The sequence below is a fragment of the Chrysochloris asiatica genome, unplaced genomic scaffold (genome assembly GCF_000296735.1).
Source record: "Chrysochloris asiatica unplaced genomic scaffold, ChrAsi1.0 scaffold00074, whole genome shotgun sequence".
NCBI lineage: Eukaryota > Metazoa > Chordata > Mammalia > Afrosoricida > Chrysochloridae > Chrysochloris > Chrysochloris asiatica.
In genome coordinates this window covers 1,578,459-1,599,152 of record NW_006408592.1, presented here as the reverse complement: position 1 = coordinate 1,599,152, position 20,694 = coordinate 1,578,459, and the positions used below count along the sequence as shown (strand labels likewise).

The following is a 20,694-nucleotide window of genomic DNA, read 5'->3' as shown; positions in this document are numbered from 1 at the left end:
CTAAAAACAAAAATAACATTTTTTGAAGAGTCATTAGCTAGCTTGTGATTTGTCATTAATTGTTGTAAAATTTCATAATATACCAATATTTTAAAACATGAGCCCTAGATTAGAAAATATCTTTTCATTTTTGTGTCAAGAGTCAGCTCATATATCTTATATCCTGGGGAAAAGTTTAAGGGAGGAGGTCAGTTGTGGTGCTTTACTGTTGTTTTTAAAATTTATAAAATATTTTATTTCATCGTTGTTTTCTAGGAAGATCATAACCAACCATTATTTGGAGTTCAGTTTAACTGGCATAGTAAAGAAGGAGATCCTTTAGTGTTTGCAACTGTAGGAAGCAACAGGGTAAGTGCTAAAAGGCCTGTGTATTATTTAGTCTGATTATTAGGTGCAAAGTAAATGATTTTTCAAGTAATTTGTCAGCAGTTTAACAATGATTTTTATTTTGTTAGTGAAGCATTCTAGAAGTCATCAAATTTAAAACTAATCTTGTTTTTAAGTGTAGTGGAGTTGGTTCCAACTCATAATTTCACTGGATGTAAAAAATGTTAAAGGTGTTGTTTTAATTGTTGGCAATAAGCATTTCAGTTTGTCTTTTTTGTTTTATTTAGGAAGCCAAAAGTATCCTGCAAGTAACCTTGTTGGCACAGTTTAACTTAAATGGTTACTTTGTAGTTAAACCAGAGGTCGAATGTTTGTATTGCAAAGATTTATATATTTCATTACATTAAGTCTTTATTAGCTAACATCCTAGTTCTCAGATCATCTGAGTGAATGTGAGAGGTGTGCCATAGTGTATTTTTATTAAGTAAAATTTTATGACTCTTCATTAATTGTTCTAACATTCTTAGTGAAATATCCATGATTTTTTAATGTATACTACTTGTTCTCTTTTCCATTTCTTATTGTTATTCTTTTGTTCTGTAGTGTTTTAAAGTATTACCCATATTGTTAAGCTTTCTCCCTTAGAGGGATCCCCATCAACTTTTTGTAAACTTTGAGTCATATAAAATAGACCGTTCTTCATTTGTCTATTTGTTTTCTAAAAAGGAAATTTCAGCCCTAGATAATTTCTTCCTGTACACGCTTTAAGAAAGTTTTAATGGCAATTATGACTGATACTTTTACTATTTGGCAAAGTCACTGAAACTCTGGAATATTGAAACACCACTGAAGTTGATAACATGGCATAATAGCCTTTTTATGTGTGTGTGTTCAGCAAAAACAGATTGTGATGTGTTGTTGTTAAGTGCCATAAAGTCAATTCCAACCCATAGCGACGCTCTATAGGGTCTCCGAGGAGCAGCTGGTGAGCTTGAACCACCGACCTTGTGGTTCAAACCGACTTTGCAGTCTGACGCATTAACCCACAAGGAGCCCTGTTGGCATTGTAGGCTACATATTGGACTGCTAACTGCAAGATCGACAGTTAAAATACACCAGCTGCTCCTTGGGAGAAAGATGAAACTTCTCCTGTAAAGATTTACGGCCTCTTTACAGGGTTACTGGAGTCCTGGTGCGGCGCTGTGAAACCCCATATCAGGGTCGCTTTGGGTCGGAACCAACTGGATGGGGCACATAATAACTGCATACAGAGTTACTATGAATTGAAACCAACTAGGCATTGAGCTGATTTTGGTTTTTTACAGTTGTTTAATTCCCAAATTCTCTGAAAACAAATAATTCAAAGTGATGTCATTTCAAGTGATGTTGGAGGTTTTTAACATTTGTAACATCAGTATAAACATAAAATTACAGTTTACTAATTACTGTTATATTACTAGAATTAGTATAATTTGTGTTCTAGTAATCATACTGTGGAGTCCTGGTGTGGTACAATAGGATAAGCACTAGACTTCAGGGTTGTTGCTGTTATGTACCGTGGAGTTGGTTCCAACTCAGCGACCCTGTACAGGGTTTCTGAGGCTGTAAATCTTTATGGGAGCAGAAAGCCTCATCTTTCTCCCGTGGAATGGCTGGTAGTTTCGAACTGCTGATCGTGAGATTAGCAGCCCGATTTGTAAACACTACGCTACCAGAGCTCCTTCAAGGTTGTGGTTCAAATTTACCAGCCACTCCTTGGAAAACCCCTTACAAGGGTCGCTAAGAGTCCGCCCCTGACACTACGGCACTGAACAACAACAATCTTACTGTGGTATTCCAGGCTTTCTGATTTAAAGGATCGTGACTATCAATTATTATATGGCGCTGTGGGTTCATGCCCCGGACTGCAAAGCCGTTTGAACTGCAAGGTCGGCAGTTCAAGCTCACCAGCTGCTCCTCGGAAACCCTGTACAGGGTCACTTTGGGTCAGAACTGACTCAACAGCACTTTACAACAACAACATTTTTCATTAAGTACTAATTTCACCATTCATCCCAAGCTTTAGCATAAATTTGATATTTGTCTTCAAGTTTAGCAGAATTCATGTTACTCTCATAGGGGCTCTTTTGAAGCTAATGTCCTATCTTCCTTAGTGCTGCATACTAGACCCTATTAAGGCATGTTATAACAAGTTAGTAGAAATTTATTTTGGTGCGAAAATTTTACCAAATTCGTACTTATTTACCAATACTTTTGAAGACCCTTCATTTTTTTTTCTTTTGATATTTTCAACTTTATTCATTTTGAAGAATTGATGCGATTATATTAACGAAGTATCAGTTTAAAAGTTGGAAATATAAACCAATTTAATACTGTATTTCATATGTTCTGGATTGTTATGTGCTGTGGAGTCGAATCCGACTCATAGCAACCCTGTACAGGGTTTCTGAGGCTGTAAATCTTACGGGAACAGAAAGCCTCATCTTCTGCGGAACTGCTGGTAGTCTTGAATTTGCTGACTTATGGTTTGCAGCCCGATTTGTAACCACTACGTTAGCAAAGTTCTGGATAGTATGTAATAAATTAGACTTTTTAAAATAAATTGGAGTCAGCCAGTGCTTCATCTCTTATATATATTTTGTGAGTATGTTATTTTCATTTGAGTAAAAATGTGTTTTTTGTCTTCATTAGGTTACCTTATATGAATGTCATTCACAAGGAGAAATCCGGTTGTTGCAGTCTTACGTGGATGCTGATGTATCTTTTTGAGGGGATGGTAAAATCCTGAAGTTGATGTTCAATACACCCTCGGAAACCCTGTACAGGGTCGCTATGGGTCGGAACCGACTCGACGGCACTTAACAACAACAACAAGTCCACTGAAGCTTTTTGGAATTGATTAGATCCCTAAAGTTGTCTGTCTTCACTTTTAAATAGTTCTAATCCTTCTCTATCTAGGTTTCCTTCAGAAGAAATCCATTGAGGGTTAGTTAGAGATGAACGTTAGAAATCCAATAATAGAAAATGTTAATAGTAACTTGTGAAAGCTTTCTCTTTTTGTTGTTGTTGTTTTGGTCTCTGTGTAGCATTATATATAAGGAGCTCTGTTAGCATAGTGGTTATGAATCGGGCTGCCAACCTCTTGGTCAGAGTTCGAAACTACCAGCTGTTCCACGGGAGAAAGATGGAACTTTCTGATCCTCCAAAGATTTACAGCCTCGGAAACCCTATGCAGAGTCGCTATGAGTCAGAACCGACTCCACGGCACATAACAACAACATTGTATAATTTCAGAGAAGTTACAGTGATCAACTTGGGTTGATAGTACAAACTGAGTGGCGGCACTGGTTTTGTGTGTTCATTTTGTATAGGTTTTTTAACATTCTGTAAGTCTAGGCATGTAAGATAAAGTAAAAACTTTTATATCAAAAACTTGAATATTTCTCTGGAATTTTCTTTCTACAGTGTTATAATCATTGACATGTAGTTTTCAAAAACAAATTATAATTTCTTAACCATGGCATTTCTTAGGCTGATGAAAACTTTTACACTTGTGCATGGACCTACGATAGCAATACAAGCCACCCTCTACTGGCTGTGGCTGGATCTAGAGGCATAATTAGGATTATTAACCCTATAACAATGCAGTGCATAAAGGTGAGGTGGTTTTGTTTTTATAAAATAGTAGAGCTACTTCTTTTGAATGTACACCTGTGCAGACTTGTTAAATTTAAAACCAATGAGATCAATTGTCTGTAAAATTTCTGATTTGATTTGTACTTAGCTTATTGCTTTCTTTAGATTAAAAAATGTTTTTTGAGATATTTGTCATATTGGGTTAACTAAAGAACAAAAAGTGGGGAAATCCTATCATTTGTAGTGTTTTCTTTTTAGTCACTTTTCCACTTCAGCCGTCACTTTATCCAACTCAGGGTGGGGGAAGCAGAATCAAAGACACCTTTTATGAACTGAAAGGTGAAGCTTAGAAAGTTGTTACAAATTTTTACAAATCACTTTAAATTGGCTTTTATTAACCCTGGTGTAACACATTAGGATCAGCTTGGGGTTGTTTTAAAACTACCAACCAGTGCCTGTACTTCAGCTAATATATCAAATCAGAGTATCTGCAGTTGGGATTTTTTTTTTTCCTGCCATCTTATTCCCCCCCACTCTTTGTTTGATGGGTGATTTTAATGTGTAGCCAAGGTTGGGAGCCAGCCTCTATTTTATAACTGATAAATGGCTTTAAGTGCAAATGATACTACTGACTTTCACACTTGTCGTTTCTTTTACTTCATTTTGAATGAAGTAGATCAGTTTCACTATATTTTCAGTGAAACTATTTAAGACTTATGAAAAGGAAGGTATTAACAGATAGGGGGTATGAAACTTGAGATGTTTTCAATTTATTTTAGCACTATGTTGGCCATGGAAATGCTATCAATGAACTGAAATTCCACCCAAGGGATCCAAATCTTCTCCTGTCAGTAAGTAAAGGTAAGATATAGTTTCTTATTGTTATTAAATATTATTTATTTGGGAAATAAAAAAAAAATTATAGTAAATATTAGTATAAAGCATGGGCTGTTAAGATCTCCCAACCAAGTATCAATGATAGGGACCATGACATACACCATGACTTACATTGAAAGTAAGTAACATTGGTGCTGAGGATTAGATGTCCTACTCTTTTTTCTTATTTACTATATTGAAGTTTGTAAATTATCTTACTACGTACCTTTACTGTTTATCGTGTAATAAAGAATGTATTTGAAAATGTATTTATGTTGCGTTTGTATAGTATAAAGGGTTGTTTTATTAGAAATTTCATATAGAATTCTTAAAAATGCTAAGTTCTCCAGAGTAACTCTGAAATATTTCTTAAACTTCTAAAGTCAACTCACTTAGTTTTTGCGTCTTTAAAGTTTTGAAAGTTCGTAATGGATGATGCAGTTAATCTTAATTTTTTTTTTTGTATCTTTATACTAGATCATGCTTTGCGGTTGTGGAATATCCAGACAGACACTCTGGTGGCCATATTTGGAGGTGTAGAAGGGCACAGAGATGAAGTTCTAAGTGCTGTAAGTCAGAAGCCCCAGGGGAAAGCCCATTAGGTTTACCTAGGGAAACAATCGCCAGAGAACTCTTTATAGAAGTAAACAGTGTTCTCTATAGCCTGACAGTAGACATTTCACTGATTTCTGACATATAAGAATTTATTCTTACAAGTAAAGGAATACAGCAAGTAAATATAAGTTATCTGCTTATTGCTGTTAAGTGCCTCTATTTTGACTCATAGCAATCTTGTATAGGGTTTCCAAGGAGCAACTGGTGACTTTGAACTGCTGACCTTGTGGTTCAAACCGACTTTGGTGGTCCAGTGCTTTATCGCAGACCAGTACTCCTCATGTCTGGGTTTCCAAGGAGCAGCTAGTGAGCTTAAACCACCGACCTTGCAGTCCAAAGACTTTGCAATCTGATGCATTAGCCCACAGCACCACACCAGGACTCCTAATTATGGCAAGTGTTTTATTGTGCTCACACAGAGTTTCAGATAATTTACATCTAGCTCTCTGGGTGGTGCTATACAAACATAATCATTTTGATTATCTTTAAAGACAAATGATGCTGTAGGATAAGCACTGGATGGCTAACTGCAAATCAAAACTACCAACTGCTCCTTGGAAATCCTTTCCAAGGTCACTAGGAATCAAAAGTGACTCACGGCACTTAACAACACCAAATGTTATCTGTATTTTGATCTGTTATTATACCAGTACAAGTGTTTTGGTGTGGCAGTGTGGGCTAATGCCTCAGACTGCAAAGTCAATGGTTCAAGTTCTCCTGCTGCTCCTTATAAACTCTATACAGGGTCGTTATGGGTCGGAATCGACTCAACTGTGTCTACAGTAATTATTTAGAACTTGTAGCATTTTATTAATATTGAAGCTTTTGTGTGAAAAATTGCCTTGAAAAAATCAGAAAAAGATTTGGAGGAAAACCAGGACAAAATAGTGAAATGATGTAAGTCTCTAACAAATCAGTGGATGATTTGTTTGATGGTTTTGCTTCCTGCTCAGATAACAACAGGTTTTAAGTTTTATTTAGAAGAGTGTGCTGCATGTGTGCTTCCCTTTTTTTTTTTTTCTCCGTTATCACTCATTGTTAGTTTTCCTTTAACCCTTTCATACACCTGCATTGTCTTCATTGGGGCTTATTTTAAGGGCAGTGCATTTAACTGTCAGAGGGGCCCTGCCTAACTTTTGGAAGTAGACTGAATGGGCTGGGCTGTAAATTACTGCTTTACCAGGGTGTTGAATGCGTGTTGTGGTACCTGCTGGGGGTATGACTTTTCAGACCTCTTACTGCTCTGGCTTTTTTACTGGGACATAAGCCCTTCATTACATTTTTCCAGAGTATCCTATATAGTATGTACCAAATCCATATAGTGTAACAATTTCAAAAATGCCTCTTGATTCAGCATGCCTTCTGTTAATGAAACACCTAGTATCAAAAAATTCAAAGCAGAAAATAAAGAAACCTACCTTTATTATTAAGGAGCTCTGGTAGCGTAGTGGTTACGAAACGGGCTATGAACTGCAAGGTCAGCAGTTCGAACCTACCAGCTGCTCTGCAGGAGAAAGATGATGCTTTGTGCTCCCGTAAAGATTTACAGCCTCAGAAACCCTGTACAGGGTTGTTATGAGTCGGAAGCGGCTCCACAGCATAATAACAACAACAGCCTTTATTAGGGCAGTTATTCATTGACATTTTAGTCAAGTGTTGACTATTTGAACCATAAACTCAAATAATGGACCTTGCCACAGCCACAGTCAACATATGAAACAATGGAATGTAGAGTTTTTGTGTCAAAGAATTACCAGTATTCTATTTCATTTACCTTCAGAATCAAACAGACGAAATATTTAAAGATAATATAGGTAAAAAAAGATATTACTTTTTACTATTTTACATCAGGTAAACATTGGGTTCCTGGTGTGGCGCTATGGCATCAGCACTGGACTGGGAACCACAAGGCTCAAACTCACGAGCTGTTACTCAGAAATCCTATACGGGGTCACTGAGTCAGAATCAACTTAGTGGCACTGAACAGCAACAGACATTTCTACTATATTATACACAGTGACTTACATTTTTTTATATACAGGATTATGATCTTTTGGGTGAAAAAATAATGTCCTGTGGTATGGATCACTCGCTTAAACTTTGGAGGATTAATTCGAAGAGAATGATGAATGCAATCAAGGATTCCTATGATTATAACCCAAATAAAACTAACAGGTAATGACTGTTGTGGTATTTAAAACAATTTGCTATCACATACTGTGTTGTCTTTCTTTTTTTCAAAATTGCTCTATAAGCCTCCAGCAACTTTCATGAGAGTTACTATAACATGAGATTCATCTTTTTAAGAAGGATTTTTGAACCCCTTCTAAAATGAGTTTTCCTTTATCTGTTACTGTTTTTTAAGTATGTATGTTCTAGGCCTTTTAAGCTTTAAATTTAGAAACTTCAAAATGGCTTGATTTAAAGATGGGTTTCAATTTTTTTCTTTTTTTAATTGTAAATATTCCTTTAAATGATGCTATCTTAAATTAATAGTCATCTATTTAATTTCTAAGTTTTATAATAGAAAAATGAAAATCAGTGACTACTGTACTTAAGTTTTGACATTTTCATTCTTTCTTCAGGCCATTTATTTCTCAGAAAATTCACTTTCCTGACTTTTCTACCAGAGACATACATAGGAATTATGTCGATTGTGTGCGATGGTTAGGCGATTTGATACTTTCCAAGGTATAGTAACCACTGTTAAGCTTTATTTCCATTGTGTGTATGTGTGTGTATGTGAGTGTGAGAACTTTATAGGGAGTTCAATTTTTTGGTGCAGCTTGTTAAAATAGACAGCAGATAGGGAAATATTTGTTACATGATATTTTGATAAATTTAGAAACCTGTTTTAGGCATAAAGAATCCCACTGAATCGTTAAAATTCCTTATTTTCTGATAGCGGTCCCTGGGTGGTTCAAATGCATAATGGTCCTGACTATTGATTGAAAAGTTGAAGTTGTAAGTCCACCCAAAGGCATCTTGCAAGAAAAATAAGTGTTGAAAACTGTGGTGTACAGTTCCTATTCTGACACCCATGGGTCGTCATGAATCAGCATTGACTTCACAGCTACTGGTTTTAGGGGGCACACTTTTTGTACTCTTATTAGATGAAAAGTGTAACTTACATGGTGACGTTGTTCTCTAATATCCGATGCTGTAAAGTAACTGCATTAAAAGCCAGTGGGTTTTGGTTTTGTATGTTCTTATTCATTGCAATAAAATATTATTACAAAAAACATGCCACTGGAGTTGGCTCACGGCTGTAATGTGCTGACACTGGGAATAGGTTTTAATTCATTTGTTTGTTTGGTTATTGGTGATGTCAGTTGAACATTTAGCTTTGTTCACATTTGAGAGTTTTCCAGTTTCCTTCCTTGATATGGATTTAGGACGTTTCATGTTTTCTTGGGCAGAACCTAATGACTTTTTTTTCCTTAGCCTTGTGTGTATATTTGAACTTTCTTTTTTAACTTTGGTCTTGAAATAATCAGATTCACAGGAAATTTCAAGGCAGTGCAGAAGTAGCTCAGCTGCCCTACAGTCAGTTTACCTCAGTGCTTACATCTTAAATGACTATAATACAGCTGTCAAACCCAGCAAATTGATGTTGGTACAGTGTGTGTGTTATAGTGCTGTCATATCACATGTATTTTGTCTTTTTGATACTGTTATATAAATGGGATCATATAGTATAGGATCTTTTGAGATTGTCTTTTTTTTTTTTTTTCAATCAGCATATAATTCCCATGAGATCCATTCAAGTTGTACATATCAGTAGTTCTCACATTATTGCTGAGTAGCATTCCATGGTATGGATGTATCACAATTTATTTAAGTATTCATCCTATTGTATGGCATTTTGGTTGTTTTACAGTTTTGGTTTATTACAAATAAAATTGCTATGAAAATCGTGTACAGATTTTTGTGTGGTCATAAGTTTTCATTTCTCTGGGATAAATGCCTTAGGAGGGCAATTGCTGGGTCATATGGTTAAGTTTGTTTAGTTTTTTAAGAAACTGCTGAACTATTTTCCAGAGTGGCCGTGCCATTTTACATTCCCACCAGAAATGTATGAGAGATCCAGTTTCTCGGAAGCTTCGCCGGGATTTGGTATTGTCACTATTTTTTATTTTAGCTGTTCTGATAGGTGTGTAGTGATATCTGATATCTCATCTTGGTCTTAATTTGCATTTCCTTGATGGCTAGTGATATTGAATATCTTTTCATGTGCTTATTTGCCATCCATTTATCCTTTTCAATGTTGTCTCTTCATATCTTTTATTCATTTTGTAATTTGATTTGGTTTATATATGATTTTACTGTTGAGTTTTAGAATTCTTAGTATATTCTAAATATATGTCCGATATGTAGGTTGTCTTTTCATCCTCTTAATTATTAGGGCCTTTCATAGAACAAATCCTTTTATTTTTGATGAAGTCTAATTGATTGATTTTTAAGCTATTTTATGTATCATACTTTGGTGTGATTTCTATGAACTCTTCCTCAAGCTTTAGATCCAAAAGATTATTTCCTTTGTTTTCTTCTAAAATGTTTTACTGGTATATAATGTTTTACATTTAAATGTGATCCATTTAGAGTTAACTTTTGTGTAAGGCATGAGGTTTAGGTAGAGGTTCATTTGCCTATAGATAATTGCTCTAGTACCATTTTTAAAATACTATCCTTTCCTCCAATTAATTGCTTTTGCACCTTTGTCAAAATTTATTTGGCCACACTTGTGGGACTGTTTCTGGGTTCTATTCTATTCCATTGATCTGTGTTTATCTCTCTGCCAGTGTTACACAATCTTCTCCTACTGTAACTGTAATAAATCTTGAAATCAGGTGGATTAACTTTTCCCACTTTAATCTTATATTCAAATTGTTTGGCCACTTCCTTTACCATTCAATTAAATTTTTAGAATATTCTTACATATATTTACAAAAAATATCTTGTAACGGTATTGATTGGAATTTTGCTAACATATATCTAAATGAGAGAATTAATATCTTCATTATGTTGAATCTCCTCTAATTCATGAAATGGATATTTCTCTCCATTTATTTAGTCATTGATATCTGTAATTAACATTTTGTGGTTTTCAACATATAACTCTTGAATATGTTTTGTTAGACTTTCAAGGAGACTTAGTAATTCAGATTTTTTTTAAATGATTTTTTGCTGATGTCTACTTGCTAATCTTTTAAAATGATTTTTTTTTTTTTGTCTATTCATGGGGGATTTGGTCTGAAGTTTTATTTGTCTTCAAATATATAGAAGCCCCCTTATATTATTTCATTCCTCTGTTTGCGTTGGCTTTATTTTGTTTTATTTTTACTAATTTTACTTAAAGATGAAAGTTTAGGTTATTGTTTTGAGACTTTTCTATTGTAAACATTTGGTGTTATAAATTTCTCTGCCAGCACTGATTTAGGTGCATCCCACAACTGTAATGAAATATGTTTCAGTTCTAGATGTTAGGAAAATTCCTGTTACCATTCTTTTATTAATTTCTCGTTTGGTTCCATTATGATCAGAGAACACACTGTACGTGTTTTCAGTTGCTTAATTTATTTGAGACTGTTTTATGCCCCTATTTTGGTCTATGTACCATAATTCTATATTCTATTGTATGAGGTATTCTATAAATGTTAATTAGATCCTCTTGGTTGGTGGTGGTGTTAATTCTTCTACATCTTGGTTGATCTTCTGTTTACATATTTATGAATTATAGAAAGAGGAGTATTGATGTCTCCACTTACGACTGTAAATTTCTTTTTTTCAGTTCTGTTATACATTTTACAGTTCTGTTTGATGCATTTAAGTGAATGCCAAGTCAGTTCAAACTCATAGCGACCCTTGTATAGGGTTTCCAAGGAGCAGCTGTTGGGTTTGAACCTCTGACCTTGCACTTAGCATTCCAGGGCTAATCCTGTAGCACCACACCAGAACTTGCTGTGTTATATGGTGGCATGGTTCTGTTGTCATTATGTGGTGGTCTTTTCTTATTCTTGGTGATTTGCTTCGAAGTCTTTATCTGATATTAACGTAGCCATTCCTGTATTTAAATTGTTTGTATGATTTGTCTTTACTTTCAATCCATATGTCATTATAGTTGAGGTGAGTTTCTTGTAAATGGTATATTTTTGTGTCATGAATTTTTATTCACTTTGACAATCTCTTTTACTTGGTATATTTAGATCATCTTAAGCTTGACTTTTTCATCCTAAACCACCTTCACTTTCCTGTATCTACATACAGTGTTTCTTGAACATTTTTAGAATTTTATCCTGCGGTGCAGGATAATGCACTAGACTGTAAGGGCAGTTGGAGCAACAACAGAGTGTTATTGTCAGTGTTAGCAGTTCAAGTGAAGTATAAAACCTTACTCCCTTTCCTTTTGCTTTACTTTCCCTTATTTATAATTTCTTTGAGTATTTACATTTGAAAGCCATACTTCAGTCATCAGAGTTTGACTTTTGTGCTTTCTCCATTGTTTTTCCCTCCTGATAGTTCAAAACTCTTACCACTTCCTTTGTTGCTAAGAGTCAGTTCAGACTCATAGTGACCCTGTCTGTATAGGGTTTCCAAGGAACTTGAACCTACTGCATTATCCCACAGCGCCGCACCAGGATTCCATCACTTCAGAAGTTTGAGTATAATGTGTTTTTAGGTGGTTTCTTTAGAATTATCTTGTTTTGGGATTCACTTGAATTCCTGAATCTGTAGGTTTATGTCTATTGACATAATTTGTCCCAAATATGAGAACTTTTCACCATTATTTTCAACCCTACCTTCTTCCCTTCTCTCTTTGGGTTGCCAGTGACACAAATGTTAGATCTTTTTAGTCTCAGAGACTCTGGTCCATTTTCTTCTTAAGATTTGGTGATTTTCAGTATTTACTGATTCTTTTCTCTTTCCTAGTTTTTAGTTAATCTGTTGAGTTTTTAAATTTTGATTTATTGTGTTTTTCAGTTATAAAATTTCCATTTGATTCTTAAGGGTTTTTTTGTTTGTTTTGTTTTGTTGTTGAGATTTATTGTTTTGAAGTATTCATAATTGCTTTTTGCAGCATTTTTATGATGGTTGCTTTGAAACCCTTACTAGCTGTTTATAATATCTATATCATCTCTGGCATATGTTGATTGTCTTTTCTTGTCAAACTTTGAGATTTTTTTCTGATGCTTTGTATATATGACAAATAATTTTAGGTTGAGATCTGGATCTTTTGAGTCCTGTATTAGGAGTTTCTGGATCTTAGTTAGATCATTTGTTATAGAGGGCTTCTTCTGTCACCTTTCCAGCTGGTAAAGGGTATACTGCCTCATGCTTGGTAATGGAAGTTTAGTTTCTCCTTTGGTTTACTTTGGGGTGGTAACTTCTCAGGCTTTACCTTTGCTGCTACCACCTTATCTGGAAGCATAGATGCATCATTACTGCTGCTCAAGTGGTCTCTGCTGATACTTGGATGGCAGATGAGGAGGTTCTGGAATATCTTCTTCACTTGGCTTCTTCTGATGCTACTTTAGCCAGAGAGGGAGGAGGAGGATCCACCTCCACCACAGGAGGTGGTGGTATCTCCTGGGACGAGTTTCCCACTGGACCTTTTGCTGTTTTGTTTTGTTTTTTTGAGGGGGGTACAATTTTGTGTGTGTGTGGTGTTTGGCTAGAGTAGAGAAGATGCTGTCTGTAAACTTTGTCTTCAGTTGCCATTTTCTTCTTTAGGTAGAGGAAGCTTTGGGGGACTTTGGTTAATATTTCTGTGGCATATAGTCTGGGGTACAATGAAGACAGTTTCACAGAGAAAACCCAGAAAAGTTAACCACCGTATTCTTCACATGTCAAGGTTCTTAACCTCTTTGCCTTCTTTTCTTCTCCACCTTTTCAGAGTCTACTTAGTTTAAAACAAATTTTTCTGTATTTATTAAATGTCTAAGAGTTTTTAGTTGTACTTGGCAGGACTAATAGGCCAAAATAATCTCGTCGATAACTCTAACTTTAAGTAAAAAGCAGCCAGCAGTATTAGAATTTCTGGTTAGGTGTAGGATACTGAACTAGATCAGTGGCTTCAAACCTGACTGCCTCAGCATCCTTGATAGAATAACGTAAAAGTAGATTGTTAGGTTTACCCCCCAGAGATTCTCAACTTACCACAAGGGCCTAGGCTTTTGTTTTGTTTTGTTTTTTAAAGCTCCCTAGTTGATCTTGAAGTGTAGCTATCTAAACCCTTGTGCAAATTATTTTTACCTCCACTATAGCTATTTGTGCACAGTTCTGGTGTGGTGCTGTGGGCTAATGAGATGGACTGCAAAGTCAGTTTGAATCACAAGGTCAGCGGTTCAAGCTCACCAGCCGCTCATGGGAAACCCTGTACAGGGTTGCTATAAGTTGGAACTGACTCAACCACATGTCATGACAACATAGCTATTCAGAGTATTAGAGTACTTTGCTAATTATGGATCCTTCACCAGTGCAGTCAGTAAGATGCTTTTTAGGAGCAATTTTACAATAAATCTGTTCATGCCTACCTCTCAGAAATTGGTTCATTCAGTAAGCTTGTAGCTGCAATGAGTATTTTAGAAGATCCCCCAGATGATTGATCCTGTTGTTGAGTCACTGGACTGGGTGACTTTTAACATACCTCTTGGAAAAGGATTTGTATAACCCAAACCCACTTCAGTTGAGTCGATTCGAGCTCTTAGTGGCTATAGACAGAGTAGAACTCCCCCCATAGGGTTCCCAAGGTTGTATCTTTTTATTGGAGCAGACTTCCACCCACATCTTTCTCCTGAAGAGCAGCTGGTAGGTGCCCTATAAAGTTTCCAAGTCTATTAACCTTTATAGAAGCAGGCTGGAGGATTTGCCCCACCAGTGTTCCTACTTGTCCCTTAATGAGAAAAATTGCCCTGCCCGTTTCATGTTGAGAACCACTGATGTAGATAATGATAGGAATAGTGCACAGTGTTGTGCAATTTTCCTCCTATTGTATTTCTCACCACAAAGGTTTGATGCTGCAAGAGAGGGAAAACTTAACTTCTTACCCTGTTTCAACCCCATCCCCATTCCTGTGTCTTGACATTAAACTGCTCTTATTGAAAATATAGTGGCCTTATTTGAAGTCCTGGTGTGAGCACTGTAGGATAAGCACTTGACTGCTAACCAAAAGGTTGGCAATTCAAGCTCACCAGAACTAACTCAACAGCACTTAACAACAACATTCCCTTATTTATAACCTAATCTCGAAGGTCCTTTTTTATTAATTCATTAATTTTTGTAAGACATTATTCATCATGTACCACATTACAGGCCTGAGAATCAAAGATGAGCAGCAGTTAACCAGGTAAAGGGAGGCACATGTGACTAATGGTGGGCAGGGGAATGTGATAGGATGAGTCTGGTGAAATAAGCAGGGGCCAGATTGTGAAGGGTTGTGTATTGCAACACTGTGCATGTAATTTTACCTTTGCTGTCAAACACATCAAGTCACTGAGTGCAAAAGTGTTTATACCTGAATTCAATTTGATCTGGAACAGAAATTGTGACTTCCAAAATTCATATTTCAAACAATGAAATGTTTTTATTGTCTAAATCTGATAATCAGATTTCTGGTTTTCAATTGTGGACATTTAATCTGTAAATAATAGGTGACTATAAATCATTATACGTAACTTCATACATGGGTTAATTAGACTTTGAGGGCTGCCAAGTCAAAAATAATTAGAGAAAAAGCTTTGGTTTTCATTTTTAAATTTATAATTAACGTTTCTTTTTTTCTCTTTCTCCCCTTTATTTTTTTTTTTATTTTCAATTTTTTTCAAGTCTTGTGAAAATGCCATTGTGTGCTGGAAGCCTGGCAAAATGGAAGATGATATAGATAAAATTAAACCCAGTGAGTCTAATGTGACTATTCTTGGGCGATTTGATTACAGCCAGTGTGACATTTGGTACATGAGATTTTCTATGGATTTCTGGCAAAAGGTAGCAACATGTTTAAAATTATTTGACTTTGGGAAAGATCATTGCAATGTTTGGTTTTTGTGGTATATATGTTCTGTTTCCTATAAGAGTATACCTTGGTGCTTATATTACCTTCCCTTTGATGTTATTTATCCCACCTTTGTGGCTCTGCACACCATCTGTAAGACTTGGAAAACTAACACTTAGGTGTCGAGTTTTATTTTCCATAGCACCTGTTACTAAGACATAATAATGTTCCATCTATGTGGTATCAAACTGACAACAGCAACTCTCAAGTTTCAGCTGGAAGCTTAGGAAGCAATTTATGTTACAGGGGGAGGAGCACGTTGGAAAAGGAGGGTCAGAATGGTTACTAACTCATGAAATGAATGTCACTGTACATGCAGAAACTGTTACTTGGTGTGTGTGTGTGTGTGTGTCTGTGTATGTGTGTGTGTTCATGTTTATTCTCAACAATTATAGTAAAATTACAAAAAAGGGAGAGGACAATGTTTTAGTGACAACAAATGGTTGCTAATTTACAACACATCAAAACATTGTTATTGCTGTTATTATGTTAAAGAAGTGTTAGTGTAAGGTGAAGTGTTTCTATATAGGTACACTATTCGATATACTAAGGCAAGCATTTGACAGACTTTACATAGTACCTAACTATTCCAAAGACTTACAAATTCAATTTAAAGACAGACTTCTTAATCTAGGGACAACCTATATATATAATGTGTTCTCACAATGTCCAAATCGGATAATGTCCTGTTTCGCCGACTGCAACCAAATGGCTCCAAACCATCCCTCCCACAGCACTCTCTGCCTCTTATTTGGGGTTGGTCGTTCATTGTAGTGGCCACACAGAACTCAGTCACCATCCTATGCTCACAGTTATGGGGTTTATTAGGAAAATTAGTAGGTCACAATACAGGATCAGAAAATGTTCAGGGCATAGCTCTTCTGTCAGGACAGCCTCTATTCTGCCATGCCACAGGCAAGTTTCCTTTACCCTTTGGCCTGACCTCTGTCCTAGTTGGGGCCTTTAGAGCTGCTGATAAAATGCCCAGTCTACTCTACTATAAACCTCAACCAGTAGGCACGAATCTTCGTCTCTGCGATGTACTGAAGGCACTGCACTTCACAAACTAGCTCCCTGTCCAAAAACTTTGCTTGTTCTGTGGATGAGCAAGTCCACTGCTTTGTTTCTTCTTGATTCTGCTGCTGCTGCTCCTCCATTATCACAGCTTTCTGTTCTTGAGTCAAGGAGGTTCGGTGTACAGGAATGTTGGGCTTCAAAGGACAAGCTCACACTGGGTCACTCTTATTGATGATACTGAGATCTTCCCCCTTCCTGCATCTGAAATGGCTTGTTTCCTTACAGTCAATATTAATTAACCCTGTTGGATCATTCACAAATGAATCATACCATCTTATCAGCACCTTCTCCCACCTTTTCTTGTCTAGACCCATTGGTGGGAAAGTTTTATGTTAGAAGTTACAAAGACTTCTAAAGCCACATGAAGTAATTCTTTGCACTGCACAAATATTAAGGGACGCATGACTACATATTTTTTTATTGTACTTTATTGATGAAAAATTTCAACTTGTACATTTAACACACAACATACCTTGCCTATTGAAATACTTCTAATACTGTACCTTTAGAATTGACCTTTGTTGAAAGTTACCACAATATGTAGTATTTAAAGAATACAGAAGTATTTTGGATTTCCAAGGAGTGGATGGTAGGTTTGAATCACCGACCTTGTAGTTAGTAGTCCAGTGCTTGTCCTACAGAGACACACCAGAGCGCCCTCTTAGCCATTAGGAGTCCTGGTGTAGCATTGTAGGGTAAGCACTTGTTTGTTCCAATTCATTTCTTTTTCTTTTTTACACTGTAAAACATCTTCATTATGTTGTTTGATGAGATTGACCCGCAGGAAGATTGGGCTGCCCCAGGGTCAGTCCAACTCCCAGATGTAGATCTTTGACCACTAGAGAGCCACACTCAGGTCAGCAGCTGAGAAGGGGTGCAAAAACAAGAATGGTACGGTCTTCTCAGTCGGTCTCCCTAGATACATTATGTACTCCTGTTTACAAATCAGCAAGATAAGATACAAAGAGTACAGCTAGAGCCAGAACTAAGATTTTTCTGAAATAAAGATGTCATGGGAATGCTTGAATGCTTCATAGTTTGGTAGTTTGATTAATGTTATATTTTTAAATACGTTCACACAGATGCTTGCATTGGGCAATCAGGTTGGCAAACTTTATGTTTGGGATTTAGAAGTAGAAGATCCTCATAAAGCAAAGTAAGTATTTAAACAGTGCATTAAAAAGTTCTTCCTTTTTCGCCCAGACATAGGAAATAGATGATCCTTTAAAGCAATTTTTTAATGTTTCCTAGTTTCAGAGATTAAAATGTTTTTTTAAATCTAATACTGATTTTCATGATCACTTGATTATGAAATTATAAATTATATGATGATTATAAATTATAAATTATATGATGCCTGGAATTTAAAATACAAGGCGTCTTCAGAAAGTTTGTAGGGAAATTTTTCCATGAGTATTTTGAAGCCCCCTCATATACCCAAATTTATTAAATTTGAGATTGAACTATATTCTGGTTTTAAATGTTTCCCATTTGACTTGTTAACGTGTATTCATTTTCTGTGTTCCCTTTTCATTTGGAGATGAAGAGGTTTTAACTTGTTGGCATGTTTTCTTCCTTAGGTGCACAACACTGACTCATACGAGATGTGCTGCTGCTATTCGCCAAACCAGCTTTAGCAGGGACAGCAGTATTCTTATAGCTGTTTGCGATGATGCCAGTATTTGGCGTTGGGATCGACTTCGATAAATTAACTTTTTCCTAATCAAATTAGAGTGTTGTCGATATACAATAAAATTTTTTAATGTATCTTGCTAGTTGGGGCACATAGAGCATCTAGATTTGTCTTTCAGCACCAATCAGGCTGAGTTGAATGTAGTGATGTTCACATGGTTTACATTCTTTGTACTGTCTTCCTGCTCAAACTCTACTGCTTTTAATAAAATTTATTTTTTATAAAGCTGTGTGTTAGTGTATTTTTATTGTAATGAAGTGCTGAAAATAATAAAGTTATGCCATATCTTTTTTGTTTTGTTGGTAGTTTAAAAGTGGGCTGTAGAACTAAATTGACTTTAATTCTTTTGCCTTAACATCTCTGTGCCTCAATTTTTTAATGTATATTACACAGATAATACCCACATCATAGGGTGGTGGTGGTGAAGTGCCATCTAAGTTTCCAAGGAGTGGCTGGTGGGTTTTCCAAGAAGTTAGCGATCCAGTACTTACTCTGCAGCGCCACACTAGACCCCCTCATGGAGTGGTTGTTGTGAAGTGCCATCTAGTCACTTGCGACTCATAACAACCCTATATATAGGGTTTCTAAGGAGCAGCTGATATGTTTCAACTGCTGACCTTGCAGTTCAAACCAACCTTGAAGTCAAGTGCTTATCCTATGGCACCACACCAGGACACCATGGACATGGAATGATTGTTGATCGAGTCGGTACCGACTCACAGCGACCTTATGTACAGTGAATGAAACCCTGTCCGATCCTGGGCCAACCTCCACACTTGAGTTTATTGATGCTGCCACTTGGCCAATATATCTCATTGGGGGTCTAACTCTTTTCTGACCCTCTACCTTACCAAACATGATACCCTCCTGCGGCAGCTTGTCCCACCTGACAATATGTCCGAAGTATCAAAGACTAAGTTTGGCCATCTTGGCCTCCAAGGAGCACTGTGGCTGCACTTCCAAAATGGATGTATTCTTTTGGCAACCCATGGCACTTTCAATATTCTCCAACATTATAACTCAAAAACATCAATTGTATGATGGAATGATGATTCTGCCATGGAATGCTGGTGAGGACCAAATGCTTTAATACATGTAATACATGCAAGGAGCCCTGTTGGCCCAGTGGTTTAAGTTCCTCACCAGAGTAAGAGTGTTAAGTGCTGACTCTTGACCTTGTGCATAACTGAACAAAATACTGCCCTGTCCTGCTTTAGCCTTACCTTTGTTATGCTTGGGTCCATTGTTGCAGCCATTGTCAACCCATCTTGTTGGGGATCTTCTTTTCAGTGACCCTTGACTTTACCAAGCATGGTATCCTTTTCCAGAGACTGGTCCTTGGTGAGCATGAACTGCTGACTTTTTGGTTCAAACTGACCTTGCAGTCCTGCACGTTAACCCGCACCTCACCAGGATTCCTTAGTAACAGTAACAGCTGCATTCTAATTACTTGTATTTAAGTTGTATAACCATTGTCACCCTTGTTTTCTGACTTGTTCCTCCTCCATTAAGATCACTGCCCTATAAAATTTTGTATCTAATCATTTGAGTTCCTTTATCAATTTAATTCCATGTGTTAAAGTGCCTTCCTGTGGATTCTGACATAGCAACCTTATGTCACATTTCTGAGGCATGGCTGTTGGTTTGAACCACCAACCTTGCAGTTAGCAGTCCAGTACTTAATCTGCAGAGCTACACCAGGACTCCATATTCTAATACAGGTCTTAAAGAGCACAATACTCTCTTTAGTTGTGATTTGAAGATTTATAGAGCAGATAATCAGATGGCACTTAACAACAATCAGATACACATTCAACAGATCACACACTTTGTTTCATCTCAATGATTGCTGTCCCTTGCATGTAATAACAGTTGTCCTACTAACTCCATGTGGATCCTATTTCTATTCCTCAACCCCTCTGAACCTTGACCCCAGGTAAGTGTTACCCTTTTGATCTTGAATGGTTGACCTTTCATGGTGATCATACTTAACTAGTATCCACAATATAAGCTTATCTAGTGTAGTGCTTACAGGTCAGCAGTTTGAAACTACCAGTCAATCCATAGGTCAAAGAAAAGGGTTTCTGCTCCTGTAAAGATTTACAATCTCAGAAACCCTATACAAGATTGCTGTGAATCAGAAACCAACTCCATAGCACACCACCACCAAAAATTGGGCCATGAGGATTCATTCATCATTCCAGACATAAAGGGTGGCCAAGGTACAGCAAGAATCATTCCCATCCCCTCCACACACACAGACAGGGATGGGCAACTTGGACATTGGCTACCCAAAGTGGGAGGAGGTCTACAAAAGCAAGAAGTGACTGGCTTACAAGCTTTCAAGAGGGAACCTAGATCCAGAGGGCATGGAGAAAGGTAGAATCTCCAGTGAGTAGTATCCAATCTGTCTAGGTGG

General features: G+C 36.7%; 1 protein-coding gene across 2 annotated transcripts in view; it reads left to right on the top strand.

Moving 5' to 3' along the window:
- Positions 1–18,504, top strand: part of EED (embryonic ectoderm development) — a 28,494-nt gene extending 9,990 nt beyond the window's left edge. Inside the window, exons 3-13 of one of the 2 annotated variants that reach the window (XM_006864956.1) lie at positions 256–348; positions 3,019–3,084; positions 3,859–3,984; positions 4,743–4,824; positions 5,317–5,408; positions 7,496–7,629; positions 8,040–8,145; positions 9,496–9,570; positions 15,280–15,438; positions 17,665–17,738; positions 18,163–18,494. In XM_006864956.1, coding sequence (XP_006865018.1) covers positions 256–348; positions 3,019–3,084; positions 3,859–3,984; positions 4,743–4,824; positions 5,317–5,408; positions 7,496–7,629; positions 8,040–8,145; positions 9,496–9,570; positions 15,280–15,438; positions 17,665–17,738; positions 18,163–18,289 — 1,134 coding nt within the window. In that variant the 3' untranslated portion in view covers positions 18,290–18,494. Of the gene's footprint in view, positions 1–255; positions 349–3,018; positions 3,085–3,858; positions 3,985–4,742; positions 4,825–5,316; positions 5,409–7,495; positions 7,630–8,039; positions 8,146–9,495; positions 9,571–15,279; positions 15,439–17,664; positions 17,739–18,162 lie in introns of both variants that reach the window. The other variant, XM_006864957.1, reaches the window with a different exon arrangement.
- Positions 18,505–20,694: the final 2,190 nt, after the last annotated feature.